The 20,820-nt window shown below is 40.1% G+C and overlaps 1 protein-coding gene across 1 annotated transcript in view; it reads left to right on the forward strand.

Moving 5' to 3' along the window:
* The first annotated feature begins 7,246 nt into the window (after positions 1 to 7,246).
* Positions 7,247 to 20,820, forward strand: part of DBNDD2 (dysbindin domain containing 2) — a 37,952-nt gene continuing 24,378 nt past the window's right edge. The window contains exon 1 of the mRNA XM_039351334.1: positions 7,247 to 7,532. Within this exon, the coding sequence (XP_039207268.1) occupies positions 7,487 to 7,532 (46 nt within the window). The 5' untranslated portion in view covers positions 7,247 to 7,486. The remainder of the gene's footprint in view (positions 7,533 to 20,820) is intronic.

Raw genomic sequence — 20,820 nt, forward strand, 5'->3', positions numbered from 1 at the left:
CCTTGTATCCATGAAAAAATAATAGCTAGAGATCCTAAAGAAAGAAGTTTTGCCCTGGAGAATGGAGTTTAAAATCTTTGTCTTGTTTATTTTATCTGAATTTATTTGAGAACATTTTTATGTCTCCTATTCCCAGAGTTCTAGGCAGCTTATAATAACACAATAAAGCATTTATAAAATATTCATAAAACCAAATATTAAAACCAATAAAATTAATTCAAACTACTGTTATTCTCAAGCAGGTTTGAGCATGGTACTAAGAGGATTGTTTTTACTATTCAAACTCTTGTTGTTGTCTTATTACTTTCGACAAAAAAACTGCCTCTATTTCACTGTATGGCCATATTAGGGCAAAAGGAAATGTGAATAAAGTTGCAGGCATAACTCATAGTTTTTTGGGAGCAAGGAAGATGGTCGGTATGCAAAAGCATAAGAAGACCTCTTTTGGACCATCTATTCAATCATTCTGTGTTACGCATTGGTTAAAAGGAAATTTTAAAAAAGCACAGATAACACGACGGACCATATGCTTGTAATTGTTCCCCAGTAACTTGTATTTAGCTTCTTGTGACTCAGAAGGTACTAGATTGTGTTCTATTTACATTCCCTCCCCCGCCCCCCAAAAATTCTTTATTTAATCTTTCTGAAGAAGCTCCTGCTTTGTTTAAGAGGAGAGGAAGACAAATAAATAGGGAGACAGATGGAACCGAAAATCAAAATTATTTTTTTCAGATTGTAGTTGACTTTCATAATTAGACCAGAATGAGCTAACCACTTATCAGTTATTCATAAACCTAGGCATGTAGGGTGTTTTTTTTTAAAGGCATCTTACAGATTTGAGAGCAATGCCTCCCATGCGCCATTGAATCCTGACATCCCATCCTTCATTTTAGACACTGCACCTTATTTAGAAGCCCAGAAAGAAATTGTTCTCAGATGTAATGAATGAGGAGATAGAAAGGAATGAGATTATCAAGCAAGCTGGACTTGATAGCAGGTCTAAATATATTAACTAGACTATGAAATGCAGGATGCATTGATATTTAATCAGCAGGGGGCAATGTTGCTCAGGTTAAAATCACCATGGAAACTATACAGTAAAGCAGGATAGATAAGCAAGGAAGATTGCATCCTTATTTTTAATACAACTGTCAAGTAATAAAAATGATTAGTCCATCCGCTATCTGGCATTTAACATCTTGATTCATGAACCTGTTAAAATAAACACTGAAGTGTCTCACAAACAGTTGGCACTGTTCTTGAAAGACATTTATACTAAATTTCTACAACAGGGACCTTGGGCAAAGGGTCATACAGCTGCTTTAAGATCAAAGGCAATCAACAGCTTTATGATGTGGGACTTCAACACCCAGAATTCCCCAGACAGCAAGCAAGCTGGGTAGAGAATTCTATGAGTTGAAGTCCACACTCCTTGAAGCTGCCAAGACCGAAAAACACTCTTTTAAATGAAACAAAATTAGTATTGTTAACTGGTTAGGATAGGGTAGTAGGCTGCCAGAATATACCACTGCAGTAGGCTAAATTAAGAAATCTAAAACTCATCCAGGAAGAAAATGATGGCAAACTCCTTCCATTTTATGCCAAGAAAGCTATGTAAAAATGTCCATAAAATTAATAGGAGAAAAGTTTGACTCAGAGGTGACTGTACCTACTTTGGAGGATGGAAACTAGAATGTTAGGGTCACAAAAATGGACTTCATGGACACATACTTAAACAAAAAATGTGGATTATGTTCAGCAAATTATTCCAAGAGCATTTCCTGAATTTAAAAAGTTTGAATAACTTGGCAATGTGGTACTTTTTGTAAAGGACAGCGTTAAATAAAATCCAATTTTAATTCCACCTTCTAAACTGGCAGTGAGTCAATTCACTGCTGATGAATGTTGCTTTGACTCTAAAAAATATCTTTCATTAGCAACCAGATTCCATAGATAGCTCCCTTGCATGTAAATAGAATTGCAAAAACAGTGCATGAAAAATCAATAAAATCCAGATCTGCCCCAAATTCCTCTAACTGGGAAATCTTCTCCCATCCTTATATAGCTCCAATCTTATGGTTCTAGCACTGGGGAGGGGATCTATGGCCCTCCTCATGCTGATGAATTACATATAGGTTACATTGGCCATGTGGACATTTGGAATTCCATAGCATCTTTCCTCATTCCTCTAATATGGGTGCAAGCATGAGTTCTTGAAACTGTCACTTTTCATCTCTACAATACAATCAATAGCTGGTATGGAAAAGAACAAAAACAAGTGGTCCCAAATGAAAAGACAAAAAGTTTGGTCTAAAATCAGAGGGCAGCCTGAAGTAAAAGAGAAATGCATGAAAAGACAAGGCAAGCAAGCCAGTTAAGATAGCCTATAGCACAACAACATGCTGACACAATGCTAAACAGCCTCCTTGAATTTAATATCCCCCAGATGGGAATTGTATGCATTCCAAGCCTCCAATCTTGGGGGAAGGGGGAGAAAAGGTTGAAAGTGGGACAACAGGCCCATATTTTCACTATAATCCCTAAGACCTTCCACAGTGGCTCGGTGATCATGGATGTTAACACACTCCTGTTGAAGCCCACTTAATGGAGGAAGCCAAGGTTGTGTTCAATTATGACTTGGATGAAGGAGACTTTAGGGCACTCTCTTGCCCTGGAGGTGACAAATCCTCCCTAAATTGGAACAACTAGCCTGATTTGATCAATGGCATAGACTGAGGAAAAGATCTGGTTATTACCACATCCCTCTCTCCCATGGTCAGCCATGAGTCAAAGCAGACAATAAAGACTCAAAGTCAACCTTCTGGAAGAAGACACCTGAATGAACAAATGGTAAAACTAGAAATGCTACTATACAACCAGAGTTGGAGTGCTTTGGCTGCATAGCTAGCAGAATTATACTCTGCTAGCTATGTGCAGTTCTCATCCCTTGATTTATTTGCATGGCAGCATCGGGAATCAAGAACCAATACCTAAGTGTTACAAATATAGGAGTGAAATGCATCTGTCAGTCATTCAAAGTGGTCCCAAAAATGGCAAAGGAGGGGGAGGTGGACAAATGTGGTCAATAAAGGGCTGTGATGGATCCACCCCCTAGATATTGGAGATTATAATTATATATTTTGTTCAAGTATCATATTGTTGCACTTCAATTTTAAAGCATCGGTGAGTCAGGGTTTAGAACACATATACACGAAAAAGACCATTACATCTTATCTTCAATGCCCATGAAGGCTGGTTAATATTTGCCTAATTAAGAACTGCAGGGTGCACCATAAATGAGTACTAAATCCTGAATATATCAGGCATTTCAGTTGCTTGAAGTGGAATTCAGTACTTTGGGTGACATTTTATCCATCAGCACAGAAATACAGTTTCTGACAGGATTGTCCCCCACAGATATCTGTCCCACATAGGGCGATTCTATTAACCTTCCTGGTTAATAACCATTCATAGCATCATCCTTTAATTTATCTGAGCTAGCAGCAGTAACTGCATCTCAAGTAGCATACTGAATCCCATCAATTAATTGTGCTCAATGTGCAGGAGTACTTCAAACTGATTAATAATAGATCAAAACAGATCAAATCATTTCACAGGAACAAGATATCTAGGAGAGAAAATCTGTGTGCCAGAGAGACATTAGATACCACCAGTGGATTAAGTAACATTGTACTCACAGAATTATTATTTTTGTAAGCAGCTTTTTTTTGTAATATTGATCTTTATACCTCACACATTTTTCTGAATCCTTAAGTATTCATCACTAATATCATCAGACAAGAGAAACTGTGGGAAGAGAGCCATGTTAGTCTATGGTGGCAAAAGATCCGATAAAGTGATAGAAAAGAACAGAACAAAACAGAACAGAATAACAGAATTGGAAGGGACCTTGGAGGTCTTCTAGCCCAACCCTCTGCTCAGGCAGGAAACCCTATACCATTTCAGACAAATGGTTGTCCAATCTCTTCTTAAAAACCTCCACAACTTCTGGGAGCAAGTTGTTCCACTGATTAATTATTCTAACTGTCAGAAAATGTCTCCTTAGTTTCTAGGTTGCTTCTCTCTTTGATTATTTCCATCCATTGCTTCTTGTCCTGCCTTCAGGTGCTTTGGAGAATAGCTTTACTCCCTCTTCTTTGTGGCAACCCCTGAGATATTGGAACACTGCTATCATATTCCCCTGGTCCTTCTCTTCACTAGACATACCAATTCCAGCAACTGTTCTTTATATATTTTAGCCTTCAATTCCCTAATCATTTTTGTTGCTCCTCTGCACTCTTTCTAGAGTCTCAATATCTTTGCCGACCGATGCTGGATGCAGTATTCCAAGTATGGTCTTACCAAGGCCTTACAAAGTGGTATTAATACTTCATGTGATCTTGATTGTATCATTCTGTTAATGCAGCCTAGAACTGTATTGGCTTTTTTGGTGGCTGCAGCACACAGCTGGCTCATATTTAAGTGATTATCCACTAGGACTCCAAGATCCCCATCACAGTTGCTACTATTGAGCCAGGTACCACCTATATTATACCTGTGCATTTTGTTTCTCTTACCTAAATGTAGAACCTTACTTTTTTCACCATTGAATTTCATTTTGTTAGATAGTACCCAGAATTCACATCTATCAAGATCCTTCTGTATCTTAAGCCTATCTTCTGGAGTGTTGGCTATTCCTGCCAGCTTGGTGTCATTTGCAAATTCGATGAGTTTCCCATCTAGCCCCTCATTCAAATCATTGATGAAGGTGTTGAAGAGTATTGGGCCTAAAGCAGAGCCTTGGGATACCCCACTGCATACTTCCCTCCATGCAGATGCAGTTCCATTGAATGCGGTTGGTCAGTCAGTTATGAATCCACCTAGTAGTGATGCTGTCTAACCCACATTTTTCTATCTTATCCAGTAGTAGATTGTGATCTACTTTATCAAATGCCTTACTGAAGCCCAAGTAAATTATATCCACAGTATTCCTCTGGTCCACTAATTTTGTCACTTGGTCAAAGAATGCAATAAGATTTGTCTGGCATGATCTGTTTTTGACAAACCCACGTTGGCTTTTGGTAATGACTTTGTTTGCCTCTAGATGGTTACTGATTCGTTGCTTGATTATCTTTTCCAGAATCTTCCCAGGTATTGAGGTCAGGTTGATAGGTCTGTAGCTTCCTAGATCTATTTTTTTTCCTTTTTTGAAGATGGGAACTGCATCAGTTCTTTTCCAATCCTCTGGTAATTCCCCGGTGTTCCAGGATCTTTGAAAGGATATAGTTCAATGGTTCTGAGATCATGTTGGCCAGTTCTGTCAGAACCTTGGGGTGTAATCCATCTGGTCCTGGTAATTTGAACTCATCTACAGTGGACAGGTGCTCCCTTACCATTTTCTTGCCTATTTTAATTTGTATTCCTAATATGTTTATGGTACTGTTGATAGGTTGTATTGTTTTTTTTTCTTTTGTGTGAAGAGGGATGCAAAAAACGAGTTAGGCAGTTCTGCTTTCTCCCTGTTGTTTGACTCCTTCTTGCCACTTTCTCCCATTAATGGACGAATAATTCCTTGACTTTTTTCTTTTTTTTTACATGTTGAAAGAAGTTTTTTTTATTTTTGACTTTTATCACAAGCCTTAGTTCATTTTGATCCTTAGCTTTCCTCACTTTATCTTAGCAGGTTCAGGCTATTTACTGATATTCTGCCTTAGTTATGTACCCCTCTTTTCACTTTCTATACTTGTGCTTTTTGTCTTTCAATTTGTCAGAGAATTCTTTATTCAGCCATGTTGGTTTCTTTTCAGAACTGTTATTTTTCTTCTTCATTGGTATTGTGCTAGACTGGGCTTTTATAATCTCACTTTCCCAAGCTTCTTGGGCTGTTTTCCCCTTGAAGATTCTCATCCATGGAATCCTTCCCAAGCTCTCTCTAAGTTTATTGAAATTAGCTCTCTTAAAATCCAAGACTCTAATTTGACTTTGTTCTATTGCTTGTGCCTGCATAATGTTGAATTCCAATATTGCATGATCACTCCCCCCCCAAGGTTCCTATAGCTTCAACACCTTCTATCATTTCCTCTCTGTTAGTGAGAATTAAGTCCAATATGGCTGATCCCTTAGTTCCCTTCTTTACTTTTGGGGAGACAAAATTGTCTGCTATGTTTGTCGGGAATCTATTTGATCTTCCCTTGGTGCAGAGTTTGTCTCCCAGTTTTGCTTAGGCCTTTTAATAAAAAATTGTTTGTTGGAAAAGGCACTTTCAGACAAGGAAGGAATTTAGTTTATCACAACTCCCGCACTTGCCTGCCGTCCTTGCCTGGGTTCCCTCTGCAGCCACAAGGAAATGGAAGCACCTGTCTTACCTCCCTGCATAAATGGAAAATAGTTCAAAACACAGGGACTTCCCATTTAGTATGCATGCATCTTAAATTTTCAGTTCTTTGTTCCATACTGAAGCCAGGAGAGACTCAGTCAAAACGAAATTGTCTATATCAGTGTTTCACAACCTTGGCAGTTTTAAGATGGGTGGACTTCAACTCTCAGAATTCCCTGGCCAACCAACCAACTAGGGAATTGTGGGAGTTGAAATCCATCCATCTTAAAGATGCCAAGTTTGAGAAACACTGCTCTCCCTGCATTCCCTTTTGTATGAAAGAAATAGCCTGCTGGCTTTCAAGCATCTGAAGGTACATTTAGGTGTCTGAAGGCACATTTGAGGCTACATCAGCTGTAATATTATCATTTTCATCATATTTCCACATGTTTTTAGAAGCTCCATGTTCCTACGTAAGACACAGTTCCTCCTTCATTCCCTTCCACAACAACAACCCTGCAAAGTAAAGTGAGCTGAATGAAGATCGCTTAAGACGATAAGCTTCTGCTTGTTTCACTGATCAGCCCCGGAGTCCCGCCTGACTGCCCATCTTTGCAGCCTTAAGCCTTTTCTTCTCCGGCTGCTGCCGCCAGAGTCTTTTTTCCTTTAATTCCCGTCCGTTTTCCACGTCTACAGTGGTCCTAGGAAAAGCAGTCTTTAAAAAAAAAAAAAAAAGAGCCACGGGAGAGTCTGTGAGGGCTCGAACGTGCTGGGGAATGTCTGCGCCACTCCAGCCTCCTCATCTCGTCCTCCGCTTCCGACCTCGCCAAACGAGGCGGACGGAAAATCAGCGCGAAGAGCAACTCTCTCCACACACACACACAAGCACACACGCCGCCCCGCGATCTGCGGCTCCACCCCCTTGGTATCTCAGCCACTTGGTACATTCTGCAGCCGAAGTCCCAGTCAGCTCTGCCGGAGCCAGACAGCCGGAGTTACGCTCGTGGCCGGTGGAGTCCCCGAGCTGGACCACTCCCTGGGAAGATGAGAAGGCGCTTGGGAGCGGCGGGAGTATTCACGGCCGATCTGCTGTGAGAGAGAGAGAGAGCCCTTCTGGCCGGGAAGGCCGTAGAGACTATCCAGGCGACCCAACGCGTAGTTGCCCAAGCGATGTCAGGACCCGAACCCCATCACGGTCACAGCCGGAGACTGCCTTGTAAGTCCGTCCTTTGCCTGGGGAAAGCCAGGGTGGGCGCTCCCCTTCCCTCGTTTTTCGAACCGAAACTTTTATTAGGCATGTCTGAGAAACTGAAGTGCCAAGGCAGACCGGTATGGCCGAAAGCGCTTGGCAGATGAAATATGGAGGGGAGAAAAAGGGCTTCCTTTCAGCCTTCTAGGATCCAACTCCCATCCAGACTTCGCGCGCTACAACTCCCGCCTTGCCCAGGCAGCAGGTGTTAAGGGGGCTGTGTCGACTGGCCTGGAGTAATGAGGGCCAGCCAGGCTGAAGAGAAGCCCATCTTTCCCTAATGCCCCCAGACCCCAGAATCCTGGCTCCCAACTGGAATGCAGGGCCAGCTTCTCTCCATATACACTCAGAGAAAAAGAGCTTTCATTTGAGAGCAGGATTCTCCCCCCACCCCCACCCCATTCCTTTCCTGCCCTGGGTTATTGTGGAAAAATAGCTTGACTAGGCATCATTTCAGGAGCAGGGGAATTGCTTGGGCACAAATCCACACCTCTTGATTAAGGTCAGGAAACCCCATCCATTACCATTGCCTTCTAATTGCAGTTCATCTCTTAGTATTTTGTCACTTCAATAACAACCCACAGCATTTCTTTCTCAAGACAATCTGACTCATAGGCTTGCATTTTTTTTCCTGTCTCAATTTAATTTATATGACTACATCATTTATATGCTGTTGAGAATTTTTTCTCTCTCATCTTAAGAAATTACAACTCATATCAACCCCAGTCAGCATTGGAATGATCCAAAGTCTCTGGAAAGCCCCATGTTTATTAGTCCTGCCTACAAATACTCACCTGCTAACCTTGGACTTTGTGCCTCTTCCAGTCTCTTCCTGATCTGCACTGAGGAAATACCTATAGGCAAATCTAAACAATGGCTCCCCACTTCCCACCCTTCTATGAAAGTCTATATAAGGTGTTTAATTTACATCTGACAGGTGTTTATGGTCAAAAATAAATGTGTTCACATTTTGGCTAAGAAAAATACATTCAGTGCACCAACTGTCTTTTTCTCTTCCCCTGTGATCAGCACAAATTGTAAAGTTATTTTTTTTCCTGGCAAAGAGAAAGTATTGTTCTCATAGGCAAATTCAGTGGGAGTTTATGTGTAGTTTCACAAGGTGCAAGTGGTGGATAATTACTATCAGACAGCAGGATAAGAATAAAAGCAACAAACCCAGTGCTCACTTCCTCCCCCTCATTTTAGTCAAAGTATACCCTCCTCCCTCCCCCATAGCTTTCTAAAAAAAAATCCCTTACAGTTAAGATATTAGACTTTTGGGTGGATCATCCCTGCAATTTCAACTTTGCTCTTTATATTATATTCCCTTGCTTTGATTTAAGGAGACCTTTTAACTCTAGTGGGTGATGGCGCCTGAGATGTTGTGATAGTGATGTCATGTCAAGATACTTGCCACCCTCATAAAAAGCTATGCATGAACTCTTATTCCTGAGAAATGCACGCTCTCTTCAGAATGTACTCTCAGTATCAATTCTGATGAATTCACATGATTCTTACGTCGATGCCATTTTTACATTGGCAACTTTTCTGATGCAAAAGAGAAAAGCTAGATCTATCTTTGCATACACAAATGTGCCACATTCCCTTTTCTAGATATTCCTCCACTTACAATCAATCTTTGATATTAACAATTTTAATTCCTTTTAAATTATAAGTGTATTTTTAATGCAAAGGTGCATTTAATGTGATGTCCAGTTTTATCTTTTCTTTTTTTTCTTTTTTTTTGCTGGTAGGGTGAAGAACTTTTATTTTTAGATGAGGTTGCTAAAACAAGTCTCTTTTGATCTCCATTTAAAGTCTTTTTTCCCTAGGCTCTGAAGAGAAATTGAGTAACATTGGCTTTTGTGAGATCTATTAGCCTATGGCAGATACTGGAAATAGTTGAAAGATCAGTGGTAGATTTCCTTTATAGAAAAAGAAAATAAAACCCTTCTATTCCGTAGGAGATAATGGATAAGCATGTCTTAGGAATAACATGTATGGAAAGATGAACTGGCCTGAAACTGGAGATTTAAAATCCATCAACAATTTCCATTTGAATGCTCCTCTCTGCCTTCCTTTGGGATGTGATACTGCAGTAAAAGCATAACTCAAACTGCTGGGAGATGAAATGCAAGAAAAAGAGGGAAGGTGGGAGGAAAGACCGAAAAGCTGGTGACTTGAGAGAAACAGGGTGAGGTGAAGAATTATGCTGTGACCCTTCCCCTCTGTTTCAAATTCATAATGAAAGCTAGACTAGCCTATCCTTAAATCCCTTGAGTCTTGGAGCTAAAAATATTTTCACAGGCCACGGCTCTCTCTCCCCAGCAGAGACAACATCATAAGACCTGGCTATTTACAGGGCCACGAGTTGCTTTATATAGAATGATGAGCAGGATAAAACCAGGAGCACATAAGAGAGGTTGATGGGAGGACAAGAGATGTTCAAAACCCCAAGGACAACAAAAGGAGGCAGCTTCCTTGTTGTGCTTGGTCCAAACTGTAAGGTCAGCAGCCTTGCCTGGTTCAATCTGGGAGCTGTCTTAATTCTCTAGATCAGTGATTCTTAACCTGTGGGTCGGGACCCCATTTGGGGTCGAACGACCATTTCATGGGGGTCGCCAAACAAGGCTGTCCGCCATTTTTCCCCCTTTTGTTTGGCCACGCCCCTGGCACCCGGTGATGTATAAGTGGTTGGGGGTCACCACAACATGGGGAACTATATTATGGGGTCGCGGCATTAGAAAGGTTGAGAACCACTGCTCTAGATGATTGAAGTATGCTCTATATTAAAAGAATTTTCCTGAATCTATTCCTCAACTTTGGCTGCTCTCTTGAAGATTTTGTTTTGGTTGCAGGAACAGTAGTGGTGTGGATTAAATCAGGAGCCTAAAGGGAGTGTATAGAAAAGAAGGGTGGATGGATGGGAAAGAATGGTGTCAGATCAGATTTGGATGGAAATCACATCCTGTGCTGAAGAAAATTTATCCCTTAATCCTTAAAATACCTGCAACTGCATGTAGCACAATTAAAGCATTCTGTACCTATATAAGAGCTATCTGTAGGTACCATGCAAATGCAGAAAGAAACAATCCATTTATATTCATGCAATAAATCTAGAATCAATCCTAGAAAACAGCTGTGTTGAATGGGCTGAATAACCTTAATAGTAGCAGTGTGGGATTTACCTCCAGATGACAAATAATTTATGGCTCCTATAGATCAGCATTCCTAATCTGAAGACCTCCAAAATGTGTTGAGTTTGCAGTACAGAATTACCAGCTAGTCAGAGAATGCTTTCTCCTATATCCCAAAAGAACAGACATGAGGATCTATGGTTGTTTTTCAGTGCTATGATTTTGCATTCATCCTTGGGAAATAAATGAGAGCCTAGTTGGTCTAATGGTTAAAATGCTGGACTAGGAGAGAAAAACCCGAGTTATAGTTCAGCCAAGGGTTCATCACACCTTCTCAGCCTTAGGAAGAAGTCAATAGCAAACCACTTCCAAAAATGATGCTTAGAAATCTGTAGGGATTTGTTCATGCAGACACCAGGAATCAAGTCTTTTTGTCTCATTTTATGACCTTTCTTGCCACTGTTATTAAGTGAATCATTGTAGTTGTTACGTTAGCAACCCAATTGTTAAATGAATCTGGCTTCCCCATTGACTTTGCGTTCAGAAGGTCACAAAATTTGATCACATGACCCTGGGACACCGCAACCATCATAAATGTTAACCAATTGCAAAACATCTGTATTTTGATCACATGACCCTGGGGATGATGCAATAGATATAAGTGTGAAAAATGGTGATGTCACTTTTTTCAGTGCTGTTCTAACTTTGAATAGTCACTAAACAAACTGTTATAAGTCGAGGACTACCTGTATTGTCAACTTCCCATTTTTCAGCCATGACAGTTTAAAAATGTCTGGGAGTTTGGGGGAACCAAATTCTGTGTGCACATTAATAGTAAACATAAATAATAATGTTTTATCATGGCTTAGCAATAACAGGCTTGAAAAACTCCTTTTCATACAAGTGCAAGCCCTTCATTTTATATATGGTGGCTGAGTGGGCAAACCATGAGCCATTAGCATTAGCAATTCTAATTTAACCTAACTTAGCATTCACATCTGGCCTGGAAAGAATTTCAGGTGTTATGTACTGATTAAAAGTAAAGAAGCAACTCTTCCAAGCAGGATGCTTTACTCTTAAGGAGCTGCATTTCAAAACTCAAGGATTTTAAAGAGCTTCTTAAAGAAGAAAAGCCATCTCCCACAATCTTCTCTTGGAAGTATGCCTACAGTTAACAACATCCTCCATCTCCTTTCATTCATGCTGCCTGCCTCACAATAGGCATTTTGTAATCAGGATCTAATTGGACAAGAAAGAATGACTAAAGCTGCCACTCCCAGCAGAAATCCAGCCCAACAGTTCTGACAAGACTGGTCCAAAACAAGACTTTACTTCCTGGTCTCAAGACAACTCAGAAAAATCTAAGCCTGCCCTAGAACTCTTAGGTTAAATATATCCTCTGTTCCTGACACTTATGCAGTTTTTAATTGCCAGATTTGGCAGGTTTTCTTGCAAGTTTATTTCTGCTGAAGATTAAAAAAAAAGTTTTATTATAAGATAGCCTTGCTAGACCAAGGAGCCACCAGATGTGTGGCGATTTCAATTCCCCAGCTATTGTGGCCATGAGCTTAGAAGGCACCAGACTACAAAGGCTATTCTATGCTGTCCTCATTTGGTGTCTTGATTTAGTTAAGACTGCTAAACATTATTTATACTGAAAAAGATACAAGCTAAGGCTATAAAGATGATCAGATGAATGTCTTGTGCCCTACCAGGAATGGTTGAAGGATCTAGGCCAGTGTTTCTCAACCTTGACAATTTTAAGGCATGTGGACCTCAACTCCCAGAATTCCACAGCCAGCAATGCTGGCTGTGGAATTCTGGAAGTTGACGTCCACATGCCTTAAAATTGTCAAGGTTGAGAAACACTGATCTAGGCTTACTCTTAGGAAAAGACAGGTGAAAGGAAGATCATAGTACTTTTCAAGAATCAGAAAGTGTCAAAATAAATAAAAAATCCCTCAGAATGCAGGTCCAAAACAATGTTTAAATTTTAGAAAAACTGATGTTTCCATTTGATATCATGAAAATGTTTCCCAATAGCAAGAATAATTTGATGATAAAAACCAGTTAGTGAAGGGATGTTGTGAGCTTTACTTAATTCATGTTTGCAACCAGATGTTAGATAAACAGTTGCTGAAGGTATTTAATTTGAATGCATGTGTTGAATAGGACAGGGCTTTTCAACCAGTGGTACAGGTATCACTTATGGTACATTGGCACCTGGCAAGTGGTACGCAACCATCCTAGAAAAGTGGTAGGGGGGGAGAGGGGAATGAGCTGAACCGGTGGCAGCACTGCACAAGCTTGAGCGAGAGATGGCTGGAGCTGCAGGGCTGTCAGGGCTCAGTGTAAGCGCCAAGATCAGTGTTGCTTTCCAGCTGATCGGCGCTTCTTCAGGGCTGTCAGGGCTCAGTGGAAGCACTAGGATCAGTGCCTGGCTCCGGCTGGAGCCCAGCGCTGATCCTGGTGCTTCTGCTGAGCCCAGAAGAAGCGCCGATCAGCTGGAATGTTGCACCATCCAGGGTCTTGTGATTTACATTCAGATGCTTGGCAATTGATTCATATTTATGATGGTCACAGTGTCCCAGGGTCATGTGAAGTGACCAAAACCTGCTGCAACCACCCAACAAACACCCCCCCACCCCACCCCCTCTGCCAATCCTCAACAGAAATGCTCACAACAATGAAAACCTCGGACAGGAGGAAGAGCACTGGGCGGGCAGGCAGGTGTCTTGCTCGGCTGTGCCTGGGGGCACTTTTTTCAGTGCCATTGTAACTTTGAACAGTCACTAAGGGAACTGTTGCAAGTCGAGGACTACCTGTACTTTATCACTTTTTTCCTTTTTTTTTTTTTGGTCATCAAGTTTTTGACACCTTGCTAGGCGACTGGTGGTACTCAGATATTGCCATATCCTAAAAGTGATACAATGGGTGAAAAGGTTGAAAAGCCCTGGAATAGGAGACTTCCTCAATGGCTTTTTCAAGCTTTATTATTCTCTGAAAAGCAATAACTCATTAATTATCTGTTATCTGAAACAACAGCATAAGTGAATATTGCTGCCCTTTCTCCTCTTGGATTTATTGATTTATCATGTCAAGGAACAAAATGGTGGATTAAAAGAACTGACAGACAGGCTTACTGTGGAATTATGGAAGTTGAAGTCCACAAGTTTTAAAATTGCCAAAGTTGGACACCTTTTATATAAATAGTAATAGTATTTAGAATTAACAATTAATGAATTTGAAGTGTCTTACATGTGTGACCTCAGCAACTCTGGAATTTTGTTCATGGTCATAGTCTTTATATTACACTTCCTCATAACTATGTATAGTAGCTCATTGTTCATATTTTACAGTCAATCAAATGTAAAATAGCCATGAGATTAGTAACTTGTATCATATCCCCTGGTGATCTCATATCTGAAATGGGATTTGAATCGTCATATTAACCACCTTCAGTTTTTAAGCTGGGTCTCATAGGCTGACCACGTTAACTCAAAATAGTGAGTGATTTTATTTATCAGTACATTTCCAACTATGAAGTAGACCAAGCAGTGTAAGAGAGAGGAACATTTAGGATGTTTTAGCTGATCTGACTGATCTCAAAAAGCTAAGGAAGGTCAGATCGGGTTAACATTTGGGACAGGAATGTGCTAGGATAAACCAGAGCTGCAAGCTAGATGGAAAAATTAATAATAAAAAAGAACTAGAAAAAGGCAATGACAAACCATTTGCATACAGCTGGTTGTCAATGTATAACCATTCGTTTAATAACAATTAAAAGTTATGACAGGAATTCAGGTGCTTGGCAGCCAGCTTGCATTTATGATGATTGCAGCATCTTGCAGTCAAATTATCATGATTTGTGACCTTCCCAGCCAGCTTCCAACAAACAAAGGAAATGGAATTTACCTAATAGCCACATGATTCATTTAACAACATGGTAAAAGAGTTGTTAAATTGGGTCTGTTCGTGTGATGACTTGCTTAATAATTATATCTCTTAGTGACTGAAATTCTGGTCCCAGTAGTGATGGTAAATCAAGGATTACCTGTATTGTTTCTAACAAAACTACATAAACGTATTCATTTGAATCAAAAGAGGCTTTCACTTTTATAGTACAGTCTGTGATGAAATGTGGTCCAGATTCCCAAGATGGATGGATCACATTCCAGAGGAGCAAAAGGCAGCAAAGCTTAGATAGTTAGGTGAGGACAGGGGTGTCAAACTGCCGGCCCACAGGCCGGATGCATCATAGCGAAACTGCGCCCACCATTGCCGGCAATGGCAAATAAGTCACGATACGTCACAACACGTCACGTGAGGTTGCAAGTTTGACACTCCTGGGTTAGGAGAAAATAGAGTTAAGACAGCACATTCCTAGGAGTTCTTAGAGTATATGTTTAATGGTGAAAACAGTCTGCTAAGTAAGGAACAATAAGGGAAACTCCTTAGAAGTACCTCTTGGTTTCGGAGCTTGATACAGACAAACATTCAGGGTTTTTATGGGAGCTGCAGTATGAATTATTAACAAAGTTGCTGAGATGAACTTTTCATGCCCTTCTTGTTGTGGAACTTAGGCGCCTAAGACTTGAAAAAAAAGAAGATTCAGAGAAGCCACAGTATTGTGGTTAGATAATTTTATACTCTGGACATAAGGATTTTCTGGTCCCACACAATATGACCATTTGTATTATTTTAGTTGCAGAAACATCAAGAAAATTTGGGAATAAACAGCTGTTAAGAAATATAGTGAGTGCAAATAATCATGTACAAATCCAGCTACAGTAGCTTGCCCCTGGCAAACAAATGTTTGTAAAAAGAAGGAAAAATCGTTTTCATCTACTATGGACTCTAACCTGTCCATATAAATCCAGACTGCCATGACAACCTACTTCTTAATCAGATTTCAGTAACTAATTTAGGAGTGGTTAATGCAACAGATTAAAATCTCAGAAAGTCAGGTTGAACTTCAAAATTCCATTGTTCTATCCAAAAAGTGCATTTGTATAGATAGAGGTAATCTATGAGGAATTAGTTGGCTAATATAAATTTTAAAAAAGAACAAATGTGAGTAAAACTTTTTTTTAATTAAATGACATTTAATGTTCTGTTAAATGGGCAGCCCACATAATTTGCCACTTTTCAATATGATTAAGTACAAAAGATACTCTTAGTTTCCTGGTATTTTGCTATTGTAAATTTGCAGCTAATAATGAAAATTGAATTTCTTCTGTTGGACCATTTTATACATATCCTAAGAAAAATGGATTATAAAGCTACACTAGTATCAATTTCTGGACTGTTATCTAATCTCTTGAAAATTTTCAGCTTAAAAAAGTACTATTAAAGATGGTAATACAGTGCTTTCACTGTATATTGTATATGATAGAAGAGTTTAATGTGTTGATTTTAAGTGATGTTAACATTCTTGATTTATATGCTAAAAGTACCTCCAGAAGACATTAATTCATTTGATTCATTTCAAACCAAATTAAAACTTGAGTGACTCATTCTTATGCAGAATATATTCAGTAGAAACCTGTTACCCATCAACAATAAAATTTCTAAACACATAAACCCTTTTGGAGGCTTTATATGCTTTTTCCTTTGGATAAAAGTACAGCACCTGATGCTAAAGTTAATCCAGCTGCTGGGAAGCCTCTCTTCGTTCGAAAACCCTTTCATGTAGGTAATGAAAAAATGAACGAGAAGCAAATCTACAGGTTTCATTCCCAGATTCATTCCTTTCTTACAGTCCTCACTTTCACATTCAGCCCCAGACTTCAGTGCATAATGAGTGTGCAGTAAGAACCGGAAGGATTAGTAGGCAATAGGAAAGCTGGTGCTTTTGGAACCCAAGTAGCGGACGCGTTGGGGGGGGGCAGCATTTCAAGAGAAGGCACTGTGGCACAGTCCACCCCACCCCCCCAGTTGTGAATGAGTGCAGGCCCCAATTGGTTGAATGCCCTGGGAAAGAAAAGGCAGCAGCAGGTATTTTTCTCCCCTTAAACACAGAATGCAGCACACGAGAGGAAGCATTGTGAATGAATTCATAACAGTTGTGGGGTACATGCCATCCTAGTGAGGCAATCTTAGTACCCAGCAGTGTGAGAGAGCCCATCAGTCATAAAGAGAAGGAAAGGCATCTGCTCTGTTCCTTGCTAAAGAAAAGCGAAAGAGAAGGCTGTAAAAAAGCTTGAATCTAAAACCTGTTTCCTTCTTGTCTGCCCAAGATATGTAAGGTGGAATAAAGAAGATGGCACCATTTCTGACCCTCAATTGCTGTCCTTGTACAGTACAGTCTGCCACCAGCTGCTCAAGAAAGCAGCTGACTATCAGCAAGAATTATATAATGGAAGCTGCCCAGCTGGCTAATGAAATTTCATCAGGAATGTATCAGCAGGTTTGTTAATTTATCTAGGAAATAAATCCAACACATCTTTTTGATTCAAGCTCTAACATAAAGCATTTTGTCCAAGCCATGGCATGTTGCCTCACAGTACCAATCCGTTCCATCTCTCTTTGTCTTGATGCTTAGAATCACTTTCTTCGGTTTCACAGTGTATTTGCTCAAACAGTAGAACCGTTCTACCAGGAGAAGAGGAGACCCAGCATAGTGACCAGTATTGAATTAGACCACCATGGAATGAGAACTGCAATTAATTTTAGAAAGCTTTCTTTCTGAGCTGAAACTAAACCTTGCATTCTCAAGCAGTAGGAATAAGGGTTGGCTGTGGATATTTAATTGAAAAGAAAGGAGTGCTATTTTTTTTAAAAAAACCACACAATTCAGCCAAGTTTCAATTCTATGTGAACTGAATTCATGACTGAGACCTAATAATATTTATCAGAGCACTGTGGGTAGATTAGCAAGTTACAGATCACCAACAAAACCAGGAAATGAATCAACAAAACAGAGAACAATAAAAACAAAAGAACAAGTTTACATAAAATTGCATGTAGCAATTTAGTTGTATGTAATCAGAGCTGGGACAGGCAATCTTTAACCTTTCAGATATTGTTGAACTATAACTTCTACCAACCTCAGTCAATAAATAGTATATTAACATCTAGGAAGCTATAGTTGCCCCACTCAAAATAAAATATAACCTTACATTAGCCATGATCACTGGTGAATTTTAGAACTTAAAGTCTGGATATTTGGAGGTTGCCAAGGTTGATGAGGGCTATTTAAAGAGAGGACTTCATCTTCTAAAGCAGACCTGTCAAACACAAGGCCCGGGGGCCGGATGTGGCCCGCGAAGTGGTTTCATGTGGCCCGTGAAGCCATCTTGGAAACAGTGAGGGAACAGCCCCCGCTGCCCTGGCCCTGGCCTAGGCCGGCCACGAGCCAATGTACAATTTTGTGGTGGCCATCTATGCTAAAACACATTCAGTCTTAGCTCCATAACCCCCCCCCCACATGGCCTGAGTGGAATAGTGAGGTTCCTCCAGTTGACCATGCCTCGGCACTTGCCCTGGTCCCACCCCCTTCAGACCCTCAGATCTGTCCCACTCCTGCCCAGGCCCCCACAGGCATCCTTGACGCGAACGATGTAGAGCTGGCCACACCCACCAGTAGGCCACACCCACTCCATCCACACCCACCCAGTAGGCCATACCCACCCTGGCCACACCTACCCGGCCCCCTGAGGGCAACCACAGTGTTGATGTGGCCCTCAATGAAATTGAGTTTGACACTCCTGTTCTAAAGGAAGAACACAAGAGCATATGAATAGCTGTGCTCATTCAGGCTAAGGTTCATCCTTGTCTTGTGTTTTGTTTTTTATTATAGCCAACTGTATAATTCTGGGATACTTAAAAACAACCGATGACAATACACCCCTTTCCCACCATATTTCTCTTGTAATTAAGATTTGGAGGCATGAGTCTTCAAGATTAATGCCCTTGATAAACATTCATTAATTTACCAATCCCCTTTTAAAGCCATTAACTTTGGTGGTACATGTAAAGCAGTATTTCTGTTCTAATTAGGATATGTTAGGTAGCTGGGAGGAATATCAGATGAGGAAGATAAGAACATAACCAGAGCATTGCTGGATTGGACTTCTGACCCATTTAGACTACCAGTCTGTTCTCAAGTGGCCAGCCAACTGCACTAGGAAGCCTACTAGTCTCCCAGCAGATGGCCTTCAGAGGCAGTCCCACTACCATCAAGGCTAATAGTAATTGATCCCATGACTTCCATGAATTGCTCCAACCAACTGATAAGCAGCACTAGTGAATTCTAACATTTAATTATGTATTGTGTAAAAAAATTGTTTCCTTTCGTCCATTCCAATTTTTCCAATCAATTCTATTGGATGTCCTCTGGTTCTAGCATTTTGGGAAGGGAAATAGCTTCTCCTTGCCCACTTTATCTACACCATACATAATTTTATATATCACAATTATGTCCCTTCTCATTCACCTACTTTCTAGACTAAAAGGCTCAAAGGTCACAACCTGTCCTCATAGGAAAGCTTCTCTAGTCCCTTGGGCAGGGGTCTTCAAACCTGGCCCTTTTATGACTTGTGGACTTCAACTCCCAGAATTCTCAGCCAGTCCACAAGTCATAAAAGGGCCAAGTTTGAAGACCCCTGCCCTTGGGCAACTTAGTTAGGTTTATGTTTTTTGTGTTTAATGCTATTAATGGAGAAATTAATAGATAAATATTGAACAAATAATGAAAAAATATTTTCTTGACATGTCTTATAAAGACGTATGAATTCAAACAATATTATATTGTATACTTCATAGAATTTAAAGATGTACTATTTGTACAGGTAGTCCTTGAGTTATGGCCATAATGGAGCCTGCCCATCATGGCTGTAATTTATGACAGTTGCAAAGTGGGTCAGTCATGTGATTGACCCAATTTTACATTCCTTTTTTGTGGTGGCTGTTAAATGAATGCAGTGTTCACAAAATAGCCACTGCAGCCCTTAAGCAAATGCCGTGGCCATTAAGCAAACCAATGGTTCTGTATGGGCTCAGTTTTGCCAAAAAAACAGAAGTAAATGCCAGTTTTCTGCAAAACTGTTGTAAATTGTGGGTTACTTGACCATGGGATGCTGCAAGCAGCCCTAAATGTGGTCTGACTGCCGAACACCCATCGTTCAGCCATGTGACCATAGGAAGAGGGCAATCATCAATCATCAAAACTTTGAATTTGAGTCATGAGTATACCCAGGTAAAAGTTCCACCCGAACTTTGAACGGTTGCTAAATAACCAGTCTTAAGTCAAGGACTACCTGTATTCATTCCATTTGTTTCTAGCATTAGTTGGCTCATAGGCACTACATATGGTACTTTCCCTTGTTCTTTGCACATTATCCCTGCAATAATTTAGTGAAGTAGGTTACTTCCAAACTGAGGGAATACCTTCAGTAAGCTTTAGCAATCAAAATACCAGTTAATTGTCTTTCTTCTTTAAAGACATTTTTCCCCTTAGGAAAAATATGTGTATTAGAAAGTGTATAAATGCAAGACAATGATTTCTAAACCCATGGAAACATTATGCAAATAAGATGTGGAGCTTCCACTTTGAAAATCTCGACTGCAGATGTTTTAAGTAATGGGGGGGTGATCTGAGCACTTTTTCACAGGCCAGTTTATATTTGCACCCTAGCTCTAAACACAGTATCACACTGTTGTGTATGTAGCTTTCTTTGTCACACCCTTGAAGATAGAAAAATGTATAAGTATTGGCTGTGTCAGTGTCCAAAAATATTTTTCTGCTGATGTTGTCAGCCAAATTCTAAAATCCTCTTTCTCTGCAATAAACCCTGAAGCTCAAGCCCAGATTCTGAAATATTTATTATATTAATGTGAATATATTAGGAATACCTTGGAATGATTAGAATTGGTCATGGGCTCCCTTATGCAGTGTTGATTTCAGCATTTATCTCTGATTTTAGAGAGATCAAATATGTGGCTCTCGCATATGCACTATTATTATCAGTGCCTATTTTGATGGTATGTGCTTTTGCAATTGATGAAGAACAGAATGAGCTCTCCAAGCATTGGGGTTTTTTCCTTTTCCTTTCATGTTTTGTTGAAGTAAGTCTCCAGGTATAACGTTAACAAACTGTGGCCTTCCTGATGTTTCT

The sequence above is a fragment of the Crotalus tigris genome, unplaced genomic scaffold (assembly GCF_016545835.1).
Source record: "Crotalus tigris isolate CLP2741 ecotype Arizona unplaced genomic scaffold, ASM1654583v1 scf7180000018371.15429387391:27106975, whole genome shotgun sequence".
NCBI lineage: Eukaryota > Metazoa > Chordata > Lepidosauria > Squamata > Viperidae > Crotalus > Crotalus tigris.